The 19,574-nt window shown below is 34.6% G+C and overlaps 2 protein-coding genes across 4 annotated transcripts in view; both read right to left on the reverse strand.

Moving 5' to 3' along the window:
* Positions 1 to 7,746, reverse strand: part of MCMDC2 (minichromosome maintenance domain containing 2) — a 42,513-nt gene extending 34,767 nt beyond the window's left edge. Inside the window, exons 1-7 of the mRNA XM_074200334.1 lie at positions 6,987 to 7,746; positions 6,762 to 6,892; positions 6,321 to 6,380; positions 5,894 to 6,089; positions 4,421 to 4,543; positions 4,210 to 4,314; positions 3,612 to 3,740 (exon numbers count right to left, since the gene is read on the reverse strand). Of these exons, the coding sequence (XP_074056435.1) occupies positions 3,612 to 3,740; positions 4,210 to 4,314; positions 4,421 to 4,543; positions 5,894 to 6,089; positions 6,321 to 6,380; positions 6,762 to 6,892; positions 6,987 to 7,080 (838 nt within the window). The 5' untranslated portion in view covers positions 7,081 to 7,746. The remainder of the gene's footprint in view (positions 1 to 3,611; positions 3,741 to 4,209; positions 4,315 to 4,420; positions 4,544 to 5,893; positions 6,090 to 6,320; positions 6,381 to 6,761; positions 6,893 to 6,986) is intronic.
* Positions 7,747 to 8,870: 1,124 nt separating this feature from the next.
* SGK3 (serum/glucocorticoid regulated kinase family member 3) overlaps positions 8,871 to 19,574 on the reverse strand; it is a 155,290-nt gene continuing 144,586 nt past the window's right edge. For 2 of the 3 annotated variants that reach the window (XM_074206869.1, XM_074206867.1), the window contains exons 16-17: positions 16,729 to 16,818; positions 9,035 to 11,054 (exon numbers count right to left, since the gene is read on the reverse strand). In XM_074206869.1, coding sequence (XP_074062970.1) covers positions 10,884 to 11,054; positions 16,729 to 16,818 — 261 coding nt within the window. In that variant the 3' untranslated portion in view covers positions 9,035 to 10,883. Of the gene's footprint in view, positions 11,055 to 16,728; positions 16,819 to 19,574 lie in introns of all 3 variants that reach the window. The other variant, XM_074206870.1, reaches the window with a different exon arrangement.

Consider the following 19,574-nt stretch of genomic DNA (forward strand, 5'->3'; position numbering starts at 1 on the left):
AGCCATTTTTACTATCCTACAAACTGGGTCTATATGTTCTTCACATGGACTGAGTTATCATCTGACATAAGGCATGTGAAATTCACAGAACTCCTATACCTATCTGATTATTAGTTGAAATTTCAAGTGGTTAAATAAAGCTCTTCCCTCAATGACTTTCCCCCATCTCTGAAAATAATAGATACCTTGGTAGACCTTAGCAGGAAGTTATAAACCATATAAATGTTCATAACAAAGAGTTACTTCTTCCAAAGACAGTCCAGCAATGGTAAGGGATTTAGTACAATATAGTATAAAGAATATTGGTACTGTGCCAGAGGATTTGTTTTCAAAACTCACTTTACTACCTAGGAGCAAATGACTTAACCTCTCTGGATCTTAGTTTCCTCATCTGTAAAATGAAGGGTTACTTTAGTTGGCTTCTGACATTCCCTCAAGCTCTAAAGCTATGATCCTATGATTTAAATGAAGAGATTTTTATCAGTGGTTCTTATTGCATTTATCAACCTTCCAACCTCTTCACGCTAGATTCCCTTTTGCCTATTCAGATTATTTTTGTCTTTGTCATTTCCTGCCTTTGATATCTTTTTCCTATTTTTTTCTCATTAAAAAAATAAGTTTTATTGATATTTTGTTTTTTAAGTCATAATTTCCTCAATATCTCTTTTCCTCTCACTCTCAGACAGCCAACTCCTATCAAATAATATTTGAAAAGAAAAAATAGAAATCACTCAGTATAACATCAGTATATCAAAAAAGTTTGAAAATATATGCAATGTACATCACTTGTAAATTTCTTACCTCTGCAAAGAGTGGGATGAGGGTGTCTTCATTTCTCTTCTCTCAAACTTTGTATGTTCTTTGAAATTTTTCAACTTTGAATTTTAACTTTTTTTGTAGTTCTTTCCAGTTACATTGTTGTAGTCATTGTGAATGTTATTTTCTTGGCTCTGCTTATTTTGCTTGGTATCAGTTTATATAAATCTTGATAGACTTATCTGTACTCATTAAATTCATCATTTTTTATAGCAAAGTAATATTCCAATACATTCATTTACCACAGTTGGTTTAGCCATTCCCAATCAATATGCATCAACTGTAACCAGTTCTTTGCTATCCCAGAAATGATATCATTTTGGTCTTCTTCAATAATGAAGGACAAAAACCAACCAACCACCCTAGAAGAATACTATTGTCAATATGTTAGTGTACACACACACACACACACACACACACACACACACACACACACACACACACAGTTTTTTTGTCTTTGGGGTCTAGCAGTGGAATTTCTGCTTTAAAGGATCATAGACATTTTAGTGAATTTATTTGCATAACTCCCGAGTACTTTCTAAAATGGCTGTACTTTTTCACAGTTCTAATGCACTAATGTGCCTATCATCAGACAATCTGTCCAATACTGATATACCCATCTTTTGACATCTTTGATAATTTGACAAAACAATCTCAGTATTGTTTTGATTTGTATTCCTCTTATTACTAGTGATGCAGAGTATTTCTACATTCATTTAAATAATGCTTCACTCTCACTAATAATCTAGAGAGTAGAGAGGTACTTCTTTAGAGCTTTTAGTTTTTTCCTGTAGGAAGAAACAGCTATTTGCATAGTATGCATATATAGCTGTTACTTGTCATTGGCAAGAAGCACATAAAATTCCCTTTGCCCATACTGACTAGAAACAAAACTCTCAGATCTCTGTTGTCCTCTTGGTAGTTCTCAGCTACGGTCGAGTATGTTTGCTTATTTCTAGTTTTGAGGACTTAGTATTAAGCTTCATAAAACGGGGTTGACATACAGTAAATGCTCAATAAATGCTAGCTGACTGAAGCTAGTTCATCCCTCTTTGCCTTGTGACATACTATTACACTCAGCCACCTCTGATTGGAAATTAGATTCTTGGTAGGGTTTAACATAAAAAGAAGCTACCTTTCAGTTATGGTTGGTCAGAAGTTTAAGCAGATTTTGTAATTATCAGTAAGACTTTATTTAAACCTAATTAGTTATCTTTTCTCCCAGCTGGATTCAGATCCCATCTTGTTGCTTTTCTAACCTATTATTCTTTGTTCAGGTTTCTGAAGCAAGATACTTATTTTATTTCTGATTGTGTTGCAGAATGTCAAGAACCTTATGAGTTCCAGAGCTTCTACAGGGAGAGTATCAAATTCCATTAGAATGTTAGCTCCAGGAGAATGCACACATTTCAAGGCCAGAGACTATACTTTTGTTTTACCTTTTTTTTAAAATTAAAAACTTGACAAATATTAATTAACATCAATATTTCACTATATAAAGAACAAAAGAATATAAGAAATAGTAAATTTCTTTTATAGTTGTTTTAAAAGAAAATTAATATTAAATTTACAACCATAGTAACAGAACTGTACTGTTTGTCTTTGTCTTCCTTCTGAACTTCCTGCTCTGTTCTTTATATTTTAAAATTATTCCACTGATGCTCTTTTCTGAATCACTATCACTTCCCATCAAGTTCTCCTAAAACCATCCCTATCATACTCCCATAATCCTCCTTTGTAACAAAATAATCAAGCAAAACAAATATAATCAAATAAAACAAATTCTATTTCTGACATAGAATGTCTCATTCCGCATGTCTAGTCTATCACTTGTCAAAAGGTAGGGACTATTTTTCATTTTGGTTTTGCATCTCCAGTACTTAGCACAGTGCCTTTCATTTTGTAGATGTTTAATAGAAGTTGGTTGAATTGAATTGAAAAAAAGTTTTGTTAAAGAGCAACGAAGTTTTGTAATGTTTCTATGATTCACTTAGACGGTTTTCTCTTCCCTCTCTGACTTTTTTCTAACTTTTTTTGTAAGATAAAGAAAAAAGCATAATAACGTATTTTAAAATTCTATTGGCAAGGGGCAGCTAGGTGGTGCAGTGGATAAAGCACCAGCCCTGGAGTCAGGAGTACCTGAGTTCAAATCCGGTCTCAGACACTTAATAATTACCTAGTTGTGTGGCCTTGGGCAAGCTACTTAACCCCATTTGCCTTGCAAAAACTTAAAAAAATAATAATTCTATTGGCAAGACTTAAAAGGTAAATTTTTTATAAGTATGTTTTTTTTCGCTCCTTGGAGGAACTGAAGATATAATTCATGTGTTAATGAAGTTTTATTATATTATTTTAGTTTCTTTAATACTCTGATATGTGATTTAGTTTGTGTATCGAGTATTCTAGTACCAAATCCATTAAATCCAAAACAATTTTAAAAGTATAAAGATTTTTGCAGGCCGCAATTTTGTATACCTTTACAGACTACCTTCATGAATTTTTGTGGCTAAAACTGCATTACCTGGGTGGTGAGATGAGGAGTCTGTCTGAATTTAATGAGGTTAGTCATTTTGAGAAAAATGACAGAATCTCTATCAAACAATGTATGAGAAGCCTTCTCAGATTGGCAGGGCCTAGTATATCTTGTGCTTTGTCAGTATTCCTATTGAAAATATTATTCCTATGCCATGATGAAGTCTTAGAATAGAACTTTAATGCTTTTAACCACAGTAAAAAATTCAATAAATATTTATTGACTGAAATATTTAAAAAATTTACGTCGATAATTTCCTTACCTTTTGGACTGTATAGATTTATGCTGTTGGCCTCTATACAAACAATGGTTTGTGAAGAATTTTTAACACAAGTTGGAATCCCAACAATTATATATTCACTTCCAATTTTGATTTTATTGCTTAATTCATCTAAAATTATGAAGTAAATAAGAAAAGATTTATTCATTAAATGAACTTTGTAAATATCATATGGTTAAGTGATTCAGAATAAGTACCAATGTATGGTGAACTAGCTATGAAGCATGATGATTTCTTTATTTTACTACCTATGAATGAGAGGTTAAAAATATCTTGCTAATAAACTTTAGTACTTATTTACACTGATGTACTAATATGAAACAGAAAACAATGGCTATTCATTAAAACTTGTATCTGAGAAGTTAAAAAATGAGATAACTAGTCTGATTCTTCATTCCAAAAGGTTTAAAATTATAGAACAAAACAAAACAATAAGAATTTATAAGAAAGTAGAATTCAATTTTAAGAAAACTTAAATTTATAACTTTTTAAAAATAAAAATACCAAGTAACATAAACATCTTTAACTTAGTTATTTGCTTTATGGTGATTTTTCAAAAATTCAAAATAAGCTTACTGACCTCTTAGGAAAACTGTAAGAGACTGAAATCTCACTGGCTGATTGTTGGAACATCCTTGAAAAGCAGTAAGAGATTTTGCTGTAATTATTTCAGCTATCTGTTTATCTTAACACAAGAAGCACAGTTATTATTGGAATATATTTCAAACTTAATTTTGACATCAGTTTAAAGTCAAAATGTTACTACTAAAATTTAAAAATTATATTTTTACCACCAAGTACTCTAAACTTCCTGTCTTCCCGAAGCGGGGAGGTACACAGATTACACAAGAAATCATTTCTCACTGTTGTAGACTCTGTGGCACCTGGCACATGAACTCTTATATACTGAAATCCTGTAATACAACATAAATTTAATCTTTTTGGGGGGTTTAGCCATTTGTTCACAATCATTTAAAATTTATATTAAATTTGCCCTGCTGCATATAGGGAGTTGACAGTCATAAGAAAGTATTTCTGACCTAGCTGCTGAAGATTAAACAAGACTAAAACCATTATTTTCACTTTAATTACCTAAAGTTTTAGCATGGCACAGAGGTTTATTGTTTCGTTTATTATTTGCCAGTTTACTATAGGTGCCTATTTCCTTTTTTGGATCTAGGAAGATATATATATATATATATATATATATATGGAAGGAAGATCCTCAACTTTTATATCTCTAGTTTTCTTCCGTCTAAAATTAACCATTGTTGGTACTGAGATCGAGAGCTTTACTTTTCTGTGGAAAACTGTTGATTTTGATCCAGCTCAAGTCTAATTCTTCTCAGTTGTACATTTTTTTTTTAATATAAAAATGCATCAGGATACGATTTTGGTAGTGAGGAACAAGTAAAATTATTGAAGGCTCTATGAAGTCTTTAGAAAGTAATTCTGCCTGTTCTCCTCTCTGTTTCAATTCTCAAACTAACTCATCCATAGTGGCTATCTCTTAGGTATGCAATGTGAAAATGTGAGGGGCACAGAGCATGTACGTGTGTGTGTGTGTGTGTGTGTGTGTGTGTGTGTGTGTGTGTGTGTGAAAAAGGTGAACTGGGCACGATGAATTTACTATCTTCATTCCTAATTATAGTTAATAAGTTGATGGATCATATATTAGTACATATAGAATCAGTTAGAGTTAGGAAAGCCTGACAAACACTAGATGCTATCCATGAGTAAGTTGTTAACTTCTCAATGTTCTAAACAAAGATAGTAGTATTCCTTATTTGGAGTTCTCTATACTGAAGAAGCTTATCTGGAAAATGAGCTGGAGAAGGAAATAGCAAAGCATTTCAGTATTTGCTATGAAAACCTCAAATGGGGTCATGAAGAGTCAGATACAACTGAATGAACTATCAATACACTGAAGAAATTAGAGAACTGGTCCACATTTACATGGCACTTTAAAATTTCCAAAGCATCCTCTTTAAAATAATCCTGTGAGCCAAACAATAATGTAATGCTTTTATCTTCATTATACCTGTTTTATTGTTGAGGAGATGGAAGATCAAAGAAACTAGAGACTAGAAACTAGATCCATGGTCACATGGATCACACTACCTATATGACTCAGATCTCCTGACTTCAAATCTAGCGCTTTTGTATTCTACTGTAAGATATTGTTACTCCAGCTACATAACATGATCTAAACTTAACTTAGATAGTTATTTAAGTTTTTAGCTTATTATTTTTGAATACTTTACCTTCAGAAAAAGGACATGCTTCATCTGAACAAAGGAATCTTGCTCCTTGTGTATATTTAGTTACTGTTGTCAGTGCAATTATTATTCCTTGTATCATATAAAATCTCTGAGAGAGGTAATCAAATGGAAACTCACTGAGATCAAGCCCATAACTTGGCAGAAGAGGCAAATGTGTTAATTTCAGCACTATATTAATCTAATAAAAACAAAAACTATATTAATAAAACAGCATATTAAAATATATTTGAATTAAAATTTTAAATGACAGCAGAAAATAAATTATATAATTATAAAATATCACATTAGCTTTGAGAAAAATGGTGATTTTTTTAACAAAATCTGGAAATGAAAAACATTTCTGCAAATGTGTTTTTAAAACTTCTGCGTTTTAGCTTTGGTTCTGTTAAATATTTTTAAAAATACTTACTTGAGTTTCTGTCTGTAACTGTTCAATTAAGGAAAGGGTTTTAACAGCAACAAAACAAACCTGCAATTGAAAACATTTTTTTATGGTTATGAGTCCGTCAAAAATGTTTTATTGATGTCTTTTGTTTTTATATCACACTCATATTCTGATATTCTTCAAATAAGTCTTTATATAATGGCAATCCAGCATATGCATAGAAAGCTTGAATAGTGTCTTCCCAGTGGAGATATTACTATCACATATTTCTATTGCATATAAATGTGAATTTAATGTAAATTGTGTCAAGGGAGATTACCTATTATATTTAAATAAACATCTTTGCCATTTTGAGCGTTGATATCCATCTTGCTGTTTATGATATACATTTTTAATGTTTTATTTATTGAAAACAAAATTTTTACAGAGAAAAAATTGATCCAACAAAAATTGTTTTTAACTTACTGACTGAAAAAGTTGAGCAGCTTTCAAAGGTTTGTGTAAAATAAGATTTCCAAGAACTGCATCCAATTCAATTACATCGGAAGGATTTATTGAAATAGTGAACCGATATACAGCGTAACTTTGCTTTGAATCTGTCAATAAACATCAATTTCATAGTCATCATCATAAAGTGCATTTTGAAGTACTAAGTGTAAAAACTATTAAAATTAATTTTGATGCATATACCATTATAGTGCTTGCAATCATCTATAAACTTCTGAAGGCCTCTACTCCTGTCGAGGTAGATAAGGGCTGCCTCTTTCAGCTTTAAGTTGGACATTCTTAATGTTGATTTTCTCTTTAATGAAAGAGGAAGTAAATAATGGAAGATCTAGAAATCCTGCAATGAAATCACAGATGGCCTAGTTGACAAGTCTTACTAGCAAGCCTTTTAAACCAGAAGCCAGAAGGCTGAACCAACACTTCGGATCCATACATTTTTTTCCTTCCAAAATTAAAATATAAAGCAATGTCTTCATGAGTCCAGGGTCTGGGGGGGGGATCTTATTTTGGAGCCGAGGGAAGGGACCCTCTGCGGCCTAAGGAGGGTGAGCCCGCCTCTGCCCTCCCCTCCCCCTCCGGCCTCCCTCAGTGCTGAAGCAGGATTTGAAGCTACCTCCCGAGGGTCGGGAATGGGCTGGATTTTGGGCAATCTTTGGGAAGGTTATTTAACTTTTTGTAAAGGATACAGGTTGCAAGGGTTTTGCAAGAGCAAAGTGACCCGGGCTGCCCCGTTAGTTTTGTTTGAGTGCAACGTGGAAAAAGGAGCGCGAAGAGTCTTTGTGGAGAATAGGAAGCAGACACGTGGGAGAAGGCAGACAGACACTTTGGCACCGAGATCCCGCGGCTTACAGGATGCACCCGGGCCAGTCTCGGCCTCCATCTGTTGTGCCTCTCCTCCACCCCAAAGAAATGAGAATTAAAAAAAAAAGTACTGATTGACAGCCAGGAGCTCCGCCCCGCGCCTCCGCGCCTCCGCGCCTCCGCGCCTGCCCGCCAGGAGCGCTCCGGCGCCTCTCCCAGAGCTCCTCGCGCGGGCGGCGCCCGTCGGACGGAGGCTCCGCCCCGCGGCCGGGCACGCATGCGCCGCAGGCCCCGGCCGGCGGGAGCGCGCCGCCCTTCCGGCCCCGCCGGCGGAGCCCCGGAGCCCCGGGCGGGGAGGCTGCCCAGGCCCGGGGCCTTGGGACCGGGTCGCAGAGGCAGCGGGAAGGGCCCCGGGCGCTGGGCCCCCGCCGACAGCTCCAGCATGGCCGCTCAGCCCCGGGGCCAATCCGCGCGGCCTCGAATCCCGGAAAAGAAGCTGCTTCTTTGCCTTCAGCAAAACTCAAAGATTTATACAAAAACTTTTTTTTTCACATAAATTTCTGTGTTCCTGAACTTTGCTTTTAGTGACTTTGCGCCGAGGGTCGGATTATAAGACATTTGGGGTGTTGCCTTAATTTGTAATCCCACGTGACTTCACACCCGGCCTGATGCATGGCCAATAAGAGGGCTCCACTCTTCCATGGGACTGCCAAACGAAGATTCCAGAAACACTGCTTTCTTTTATACTTGAGTGTTCCCTATTTTGTATGAAATCAAAGTCCAACTCCCCCTTGTCCAGTTTTCAAGGTCCTTAAACATGCTGCTGCTCCATGGCACGGCTGCTCCATGGCACGGCTGCTCCGACATGGATGAAGAACTAGTTAAGCAGTTCTTTATCTGAATTATCTTTTATGTGAATAAAGGCTTTCCTAGAAATAACCACCATCCGATCTTTACTTTGCTCTAAGCTGAATTATCCTATTGTATACGACCTCCAAAAGAATAATCTACAACGTTACATTAATGTGATCAGGAAAATTTTCCATTTAAAAAAGTGCACCTAGAATGCATAAAAATATCATATCTAGCTCCTAGAAACAGGAATTAAGATTTCATATTTAGAATGTTTTTAAGTTTATTAAATATATATTTAGAATTAATCTAATAATTTATTTTCCCAAGAAAGCATATTTTAGAATTATATAGGAATGATATTGGGCAACTGGGTGTCACAGTGGATAGAGTACAGGACCTGGAGTTAAGAACCATCTTCAGGAGTTCAAATCTGGCCTCACTGAATAGCTATAGAACCCCTGGGGGGAGTCACTTAACTGCCTCAGTTCCTCATGTGTAAAATGAGCTGGAGAAGAAAATGACAGACCACTCCAATATCTTTGTCAAGAAAATGTTGAATGGGACCACGAAAAGTCAGACAAAATTGAACAACAACAAAAGGAATGATATTTAAATTTAATTTTACTTGGAGTTAATTAAAACAGGCCACAGTTTTATATTACATACTAATTGCATTACTCATAATCTCTTAACATTAGAATTCTACCTTTTATTACCTTCTCTTAAAAATACATAATATTGCACTTTCATTTTGGGCAGTTTAGGTTTTAAAGAGTGGCCAAATCAAAACAAATTCTGCAGACATTGCAGTTTTCATTTTGATCAAAAACAAACAAAAAGTTTCATGTAAAAAGCAGAATTTACAGTAGTGCCAGACAAAACAAATATTTACAAACAGTGTAGTTACTAAATTATTACTACTATAGGAAAATACAGTGTTTGAAAGCAATTAGCTTTAAGGTATACTTATACCATAACTTTGAAACTTTTTTCTCCTTTTCATTCTGCAGAACAACTTTTTTTAAATAACAAATGTTAAGTATTTTTGTAATTATTGTTTCAAAGAAAACTTTGGGAAAATGTTCATTCAAAAAGTCTGAACTGGTATACTGTTAGCCCTTTTACAAATTTTTTCTCATATACACTTTGAAAAAAATTGCTTGCAAGATTTTTAAAAAGGTGTTCTCCCCACCTAATAATTAGGGTTCCAAACTTCTAAGCGGTATTTTCTCTAGTGTTTGTAGATCTGTAATCAGTTTGTGATAGAATTATAAGTGATCAAAAATCAGCATGCTGTAGGATGAAGATTAGATTCCCTATACTTTTTCTAAAATAAACAAAACCCAAATTAGCATGTGTTTTTCATAACTGTTAAGTTGTATATCATTATTTTACTCTTAAAAATACTTTTGGAATCAATCTAGGAATTTACAGAGAAGTTTATATATTTAAAACAATTTTTGAAATTTCCAATTACATGAGTATTCTAACAAAATTTTAATACTCATATCTAATTCCTAGTTAAGACAATGACATTGAAAAAATTATTTACATATTAGCAAAGCAAATGCCAAGGTTCAAAAGGAATGCATACCATACTAAAGATATAGAAGACAAAAAACTTAACAGTCTGAAAATTGAGAACATACAATTTTAAATGCATGATATAGTGCATAGAAAAATGTTTAGTCACACATGTACAAAATCCACAGTATTTGACTATCCTTTAAATCTTTGGAATGCTAAAGAAATGTTAGCAGTTTCTTTCATGGTAAAAAAAAAAAATCACATGCCAATTTGTACTCCAAAATGTTAAAGACAAGGTATTTTCTGTGTTTTTAATCCTTAAAGATCTGCAGAATGAAAGGTCATCAAAACTATAATCCTTATTTCGTTAACTATGCACTTTCACTTTAATACTGTCAAGTACTTCAGATTTCAGTGATTTAATATGACAATATGTAATTTCTTTTCCAACAACATACAAAAGATAATTGCATAGTTATGACAATACCAGAAATCACTATAGGGTGATGGGCTAAATTGAAAAGCAATATACTGAGCTGTTGTTGCTGTTGAAAACAACTAATTTTGGATAGATAACTAGTGTAAACCTATAAGAAAAAAACAACAGTCAATAGCAAGTTTTTTTTTTTGCTTAAAAACAGGTCAAGGTAAAGAATAGTTTGCAAAGTATTTCTTTAAAAATAATCTTAATAACAGGAGTAACGAAGTTTAAATTCAACTTTCTGAAATGCCCTATTTTTTCCATGTACAGCAGAAAAGTTTTCAAAGATTCCAACATTACATATAAAAATGAGGCACTAGTTAAGACATATTTTGGAATATTTTTCCATATAGAAAAATTTCACTTTGATCCTTAGGGTTTGTACTTCCTTGGTGTTTTCTGAATGCTTGACTCTCTTATAAAAACAAATCTTCAGAAGGAGGTGCATAAGAGAAACCAACAAATGCATCATCTGCCTCCAAAACACTGGCATTCACTATAGAATAGTCAGAAGATATACAAACAGAATATGGAACCATTTCTTCTGTAAAAGCTGTATCAAAGTTCCTGATATCATCTGGTCCAACCTAAAATGTTAAAAAAGATATTTTTTATCTAATCTTCAAATTGCATTCATTATTTCATTAGACATCTAACATATATTTGTAAATTTCTTCTTTATAAAATAAATGTTTCTGGAAGTTGCTATGCCCTTCTCTTCTTTCAGGTACCATGCTTCTTCTCCTATAGTATCTTCTCTAGTCTACTTTTCTGCATTTTATTTTGATAATCTCATCAACTTTGAATAACAGCACTCAGACTAGAGAATTCAGAGTCCTAACAGGAGAAACAAGCATAGTAAGATAGTTTTCTGTACCAACCAAGTTAGATGTTGGTCATATTACTTAAATGTATGATATGATAACATACACTGATGAAAACCAAAACCCCCATTTTCATTAATAAAACTGGTTATTTATTTCTCTCTGGGGAGAAAGGAAAATGGAATAAATCCTATAAGAAAGAAATTTAAAAAAAAAAAAACAATGGGGGGGGGGCGGCTAGGTGGCGCAGTAGATAGAGCATTGGCCCTGGAGTCAGGCAGACTTGAGTTCAAATCCAGTCTCAGACACTTAATAATTACCTAGCTGTGTGGCCTTGGGCAAGCCACTTAACCCCATTTGCCTTGTAAAAACCTAAATAATAAAATAAAAGCAATATACATCATCAATGCTTCCTTGGAGACATAATGATGGACTGAATCAAAAAAAGGAAAAAAGAAAGACTTCTTCCTTAAAATTGTGATAAGGTAGCTAGGAAACCATCAATATATTAAGTTTAATCTTATAGATAGAAAAAGTTACACACAAATTTCATAACTGACAATAGATGGCAATGTGTTACTTCTCTTTTGTAAAATAATAGTACTGGCCTATCTAGATTAGGTCTCTTCATCAAACAAATGGCTGATGAATGATAATAATAATAATAATAATGGTGATTATGATGATTAAAAATCATTTATATACTCTACTATGTGCCAAGCAATGGGCGAAATGAATATGCGCTCATTTGATCTTTGCATCCTCTGAGTTAGATCCTGAATCCTTCCCTAAATTATCTCCAAGCCAAGCTAGATTTTCAGTGAGAATAAGAATTTTAACAACCACCCCCTGTTCTTCTAGGAAGCAGCTAGGGAGCACAATAAGGAGCGCACTAGAAGTGGAATCAGGAAGACCTCATTTCAAATCTGGTCTCAGATGCTTACTAGCTGTATGATCCTGGGCCTATCACTTAATCTGTTTGGCTTATTTTCCTCAACTGTAAAATGAAGTTAATAATAGCACCTACCTCACAGGACTGTTGTGAGGATCGAACAAGATATTTGTAGGGGGCAGCTAGGTGGTATAATGGATAGAGCACCAGCCCTAGAATCAGGAGGACCTGAGTTCAAATCCGACCTCAGACACTTATTAATAATTACCTAGCTGTGTGACCTTGGGCAAATCATTTAACCCCAATGCCTTGCAAAAAAAAAAACCCAACAAAAAAATGTACCTAAGATAATATTTGTAAAATATTTATTTAGCAAAGTGTGTAGTGTGTAGTAGGTATTCTATAAATGCTTATTTCTTTCTGTTTCTTTTCTGTTCCCTTCTCCCCTCCATCACCACTCCCAATCCTCCATCACTCAATCTAAGGCAAATACAAGCTAGTTCTAAGATTTAAAGATAGCTTTCTGATAAAAGGGAAATACGATTTTCCAAATTTTCCAAACCTGATAAGAATTTTTTAAATAGTTCAAAAATACTTTTCTTTTTTTTTAGGTGTTTTTTTTTTGCAAGGCAAATGGGGTTAAATGGCTTGCCCAAGGCCACACAGCTAGGTAATTATTAAGTGTCTGAGGCTGGATTTGAACTCAGGTACTCCTGACTCCAGGGCCAGTGCTCTATCCACTGTGCCACCTAGCTGCCCCTCAAAAATATTTTTTAAAAAAGGATGTTTTTATTCTCTAGATCTCTTTGTAAACAACAAAATCATGTTTTTATTACATCATTTTAAGGGTTGTAGTTTTTTTTAGGGTGCAGTATAAATGATGTTCTTCATTCCCTCTCTGCTGAATTAGCTGATTCGTTATTATGAGTTTATTTTAGAATGTTCCCGATTTTGAGGCTCCCAATTCTATGGTGACACTAACTTACAGGCCTGTCCCTTTCCTAATGTATCCATGCCTCTATATCTACCTTCCTACCAGATGATATGGCTCTATCCAGTGGCAATCTCATTTCTGACTGACCGCATTCAATATTAATGTTTTCATTACTCTCCCAATATAAGTTATTTGCAAAGAAATCAATGATAGTTTTCTGTAAGAGTATATAAGATTTTTTTTTTGGATGGGGGGGGCTCAGTTTATAATTTTAACAAGGGTCCTAAAACCAGGTTATACTGTTATTTTGTTTATCTTCCTTCTTCCTTGTCTTCCTTTCATCTTGGTTCATTGTTCTGGTCCAGCCAAGAATCTTTTAGAATTTTTTTCTGGTATACAGTGCCTTCCCAGAACTGGGTCATCTACAAAGTTTCTAAGCTAGCCATGTACAAGAAACTCCAATTCCTGCATCTGGGCATTTTTACTGACTGGCTCATGCCTAGAATTTTCTTTCTCATCTTCATTGCTTTCCCTCCTTTGTTTCCTTCAAGTAAAAAATCTTTCTTTTACAAAGAAGCCTTTCCTGATTCCCCTTAAACTAGGGTATCCTTTCTTGATTATTTCCATTTTTTTTTTGGTCTTTCTTTGGTGCTTAATGAATATTAGTTAATTTTATAGTTATGCCTTTAGTCAAAATAACTGATAAAAAGGCTAAACAAGGTAAAGCACAGACCTCTAGAGGATTCTTTTCAAGTTTGTATGAAAACAATGACTACTTTTTGAATCCAACCTTTAAACTTCCTATTACTTGTGCACATCATATAGCCCATATCTATCTAGTTCATAAGATTAATATAAAAGACATAAATATTTTACTAAATCTAAGTAAACCTTTTTCTACTGAATCCCTTTGATAAATCACCTTTGGACAAAAAAAAAGTATTGAAATTGGTTTGTATGAACTGTTCTTGTTGAAGCCATGCTGTATCTTTACCTCCTTTTCAGTGTTAACCAAGAAGTTCTTTAACAATACATGATAGAATTTGTCAGGAATCCAGGTCAAGCTCATTGGCCTATAAATCTCCAGACTCCATTCCCCCCCCGCCCCCTGTTTTTTGAAGATCAAGACATTTGTTTTTTTTCACCCCTAAAGTAATTTTACTTTTTCCTCTGATTTTTAAATCATAGTTCATGGATTTGGAATTAGTTAGGACTTTTAGAGATTCTGTACTCTAAATCCCTCATTTTAACCAAAGTGGAAACTAATTCCTATAAAGATGTATCCAATGTCACATAGGTAACAAATCTCACTCTAGATCTAATACCTTCTACTTCCAAATACCAAAGGCAGGGCTTCTAGATGGAGTCTTATGATATAACTTTACTTTTTTCTTGGTTATCATCTTCTCCATAAGCCTCCCCCCCACCTTCTTCCTTTCCAGTCCAAAAACCATTTTAATACAGAAAACAAGTAAAATAAGCAAAACAATTTGGCCTCCTTCAAGCCTGGTATAGCCCTTATAGAGTATTCCATACCATAGTTACATAAATGTAGTTTACTTAAAGGGACTTAGTATTTTCCTTCGTGTTCTAGATAACACTAATGACACTTCCAACTATAGAGAAAAATATTTTTAGTGTAAAAGGGTTAAGACTAAGAGGTAATGAGAGAACTAAGCTTCAGAATCCAAAGTCTCAGCTTTAGGTCCTGACACACCCTGGCTTTGACTTTAAGCCAAATCCCTCCTGGTGCCAACAGGAAACTGTTTAAGACCATCAGTTTCAGAGAAGATGCTGATCCTCATCAGCAGAGGAAGTTCCTCACTGGGAGTGCCCTTATAACAAGGAAATAAAAGATCTGGTTTAAAAAAAAATAAACCTGGGGGGGGGGAGGTCAAGGTTAATTAACATGGTGACTCATTGATGAGTTGAACATGGAAAATAAATTTTGGAATATGTATTTAAAGCAGAGAAATCCAATGGGATTTTGATGTGTGCCAGTCTTATATGGTTTGGCTACCATATTAACTATATAATCATACACTTGGAGAGCTAGGGACAACATTCTCTTCAAACAGAATAATGAATAGAAGAGATGGGGAAAAAGAGATAAGACAGGGGCTTAAAATTCAGGCTGACATAATTTAGGAGATACAACAAACTCCCTCTTTGTTAAGAAGCTAATTTCTGTTAATAGATGAATACTTACTTGATGAACAATAATTTTTCTTTTTGCTAAATGTTAAGGAAAGTAATTAGGGTCATTATTGAAGTGGATAGAGCATGGGATTTGCAATCTGGAAGACCTGAGTTCTAATCTGATAACAGATATTTACTTGTGAGACTGGACAAAGTCAATTCTGTTTGCCTCAGTTTCCTCATCTGAAAAAAGACCTGGAGAAGGAAATGGCAAACCACTCCAGTTCTTTGCCAAGAAAACCCCAAACAGGGCATAATGAACAGGACATGACTAAAACAACTGAAAATGAAAGAAAAATAAACAAATGAAAAAGAGAGGCAGTGTGGAAGACTGAAAGCTTCCCTCACAGTCAAGGACACCTGAGCTCAAGCCCCCCAACTTGGACATTTAACAGACTTAACTGAGGGACCCTGAGGAAGTCATTTAACCTCTTAAAAACAACTTTTTAAGACTCTATGTAGCAGAAAGGATGCTTCTCTGTACTGATAGAGGAAAATTCTTTACCAGGAGCTCCTGGTACTGATGAAATCTGGTCAAAAGAAAACAGGGGAAAGAAAAATATTTCCTTGTCAGCTACTTCCTTTCAAATACATCAGAGATAAAATTAATTATATGTTGCTTTGCCAATTCTGCAGGATTATTTTATATTGTTATTTATACTTATATCTATAAATGCTTTGCCCATAGAAGATAATGAACCATTTGCTAAATTACAGCTTCTTCTCACAGTCCCTACAGTGAAACAGGATTGAGATGTAAAGATGGAGAGGTACTTAAAATTAGCAAAGTTAGTAACACTCTTTAATCTCTTTTCTCTATAATGTTGCAAAAAAAAAAAAAAAAAGGTATAAATTCCCAACTACATTCTCCATAATAGGTGATTAGGGGATATTAAGATTGATTCCACAAGCTTACCTCTCAGACACTCCTAGCTGTGCCAATCTAAAAGAACAATTTTGTAAATATTAAGAATCAAAGGGGTATTCAGAAAAGAAACTTGACAGTCATTAATAAAATGACTTATGCTGGAGGAACACTTAACACAATTGTTCAGTGTTTTAGTTGTGTCAGATTCTTCATGGGGTTTCTCGGCAAAGATACAAGTGATTTGCCATTTCTTTCTCATTTCACTGATGAAGAAATTGAAGCCAACAGAGTTAACAGGACTTTCCCAGGATCCTACACCCAGGAAGTGTCTGAGGTCAGATCTGAATTCAGGAAGGCAAATCTCCCTCTCTATCTACTCTATCTACTTTGCCACCCAGATACTAAAAGAGATTCTTTAACTGAAAAAACTGGCTGAATTATATGTCTATTTTTCACTCTCATTACACATAGACTTATAGATATGATAAAATAAAGCTCTGCTCCTATACTGATATAAGAAGATATGTGAATATATTAAACTTACCACATTAGGATTAAAAGGTGGTGGAATCTTTTTTTGTATAAGATCAGTCCAGTTGAGTGATTCAAAGAAAGGATGATTCTGAATTTCAAGCTGGAATTAAAAAGAAAATTTTATTAATTCTATGAACATATGGGCAACCCAACTATTTATTCTCAAATTTACCAGATTATCCATTTCTTTTTCCCCCAGATTTCCTTCCAGACAAGGCCTGAGAGAAGTCTATATTGAGGGGTAGAAGTATTCACATGATATCAAACTCTGATTATAAACAAACATTTCAGGATTACTTTAAACCAGCATCTCACAAGTTGAGACAGTGAGGTACCTAGAGCCTTTTGTCTTCAGCTGACTCGTAAATGGCATTAGAATTGTTTTGTGGTACTGGGAAGAAAAACTAAAAGTAAAAAAAAAAACCCCAAATATTACTAATAAAAGGTGGATATTCAAGATATAGAGGAAGCTGATAATGTATTTCCCAATAAAGATGGGAAAAGTTCAAGAGAATTGCAAATTATTAACTGATCACTGGGGAAAACATGTTCCAAATGATAGAAAAAAAAAATCAAAGTTTAAATAACATTGGTGATTTCCTTTATATCAAGCAAACTGGCAAAGAAAATATAAAATAAAAGTTAACAGCTAATATTAGAAAGGTTTTGGGGAGAATACTAATATATAACTGGTATAGTTGTGAATTAATAGAGTTCTGAAATAATTAATCTATTTAAATATTCCAATTCAGTAATTCTAGTCCTGAGGATATAGTTTCCAATAGGAAAGGTGAAAAAAAATCAACCCTGGAACGTCACCACCTGCCTTATAGCCAAAAACCTTCTATATGTATATTTGAGCTCCTGGAGAGGAGGAGCAATTTTGTTTCTTTATTCCCAGTACTCAGCACTTTTACACATTAGTTCATTAATTCAGAGGATCATAAATAGAGACTTTCAATAAATACAAACACCCTCATTTTACAGATAAGGAAACTGAGTGAAAAGTAAGGTGACTTTCTTAGAGTCAAACAGTGTCGGAGGTTATATATTTGACTTCAAGGTTAGTGCTCTGTCTACTTGGCCTCTAACTTCATTTTTATTGTGGTAAAAAACTGGAGACAAAGTGGGTGGCCATTAACTGGGGAAGAAGGGTTGAACAAACTGCAAACATCTGATATAAAGGAATATTATTGCAGAGTAAGAAATGATGAATATTTAGAAAAGTGGAGAAAGGTCTTACCAACTGATTCAGTGAAATAAGCAGAACCAGAAAAATAATATACAGTGACTATCATAATAGTGAAAGAATACTAAAAATAAGGTGAACTTGGAGAAATATTTTTTTTTAGATTTTTTTCAAGGTAATGGGGTTAAGTGGCTTGTCCAAGGCCACATGGCTAGGTAATTATTAAGTGTCTGAGGTCAGATTTGAACCCAAGTGCTCCTGACTCCAATGCCAGTGCACTATCCGCTGCGCCACCTAGCCGCCCCTTGGAGAAATATTTATAATCAATTTTGGTTGTGGAGAATAGATCATGAAAAATATCTTCCTCCACCATCTACACAGAGGAGGGAAGAGACCTAGACCCATGGAGGAAGAATTTTGAATAAAGTATCAGTTTATTCTGCATTTTTAATTTAACTGTTCTTCCTTAAAGGAGAGTTTAATGAGGGTAGGAAATACATGGTATATCTAGAAATAACTGTGGTATGAAAACAAACAGCATCAATAAATCTTAAAAATACCAGTTATCAATTTTCTTCACTTCAGTAAAAATTACTGTTTGCAAAACAGTTTGTATGAGGATGGAATTAGAAATTCTAATTTCTATAGCCTATGGGTTGTATCTCCATGAATGAACCACTCACCTTTTTGTCTAGGCACCAGACCGAGTTTTTTTTTTTCAAATTTAAGTACCCATGGCCTAATTCCAGACTAGTTAATGATTTCCTGCATATTGTTGTAAAAGTTAACTCATAAGACATCTGCAGAAAGAGAAGAGTCTGAGTCCCAAAGAAAGATGGAGGAGGGAAAACTGGCACTGAGTAAGCTGATTTAATGAGTGAGGATCCCTACTCAAATTCTAATCAGTATCAGTCAATCAATCTGATGTGATTCTAAGCTCTGACTTCAGGATCTCAGAGCCACTTGTGCAAACATAGGAAGCTAGGGAGAGGTCCTTCTTCCTTGTTTCCTTATTTTGGTGATAAAACCCAGTATGGCAGAGGTGACTCAACCATCTGGAAAATACTACAATTAATTTTTGTATCTCCAGACCATTTAAATGACCATCTTGTGACCATGATATGACCACCTTGTCAGCATGCATATCCTCACTATCTCTTCCTGCTTAACCTAAGAAAGAGTCCTTCCATTTATGATAACCAAGTCAGTGAAGATATTTTTGCCTAACTGGAGATTCTGCTGTCATTTAGTTTTGCTTATTTTAGCTTATTCTAGCCTATGTAGCATATGAAATTGTTCCACATTTGAAATATTGGGGTCTATAAAAGCAGGGACCTGGAAAGAGACTGTTGGGTCCAGGTATGAGTTTTAGTCTTACACAGTTGAGCCTGGTTGAATATCCAGAGAAATGAAAGTGAACTAAGAAAATAAGTCAACCTTAATGGAAATCCCAAATAACTCTTCATCTCCATAGACACCTTAATCAACTCTTTACTCCCATGGAATCCCCATTGAACTCCTAATCCCCTCGGAAAGTACAACACCCTGCTTTCCAATAACACTCACCATATTAAAAAGTGTGCTCCCTCTAGGGGCAGCTAAATGGTGGCAGGAGGACTTGAGTTCAAATATAACCTCAGACACAATATTTATCTAGCTATGTGATC

Source organism: Macrotis lagotis, chromosome X, assembly GCF_037893015.1.
Source record: "Macrotis lagotis isolate mMagLag1 chromosome X, bilby.v1.9.chrom.fasta, whole genome shotgun sequence".
Taxonomy (NCBI): Eukaryota; Metazoa; Chordata; class Mammalia; order Peramelemorphia; family Peramelidae; genus Macrotis; species Macrotis lagotis.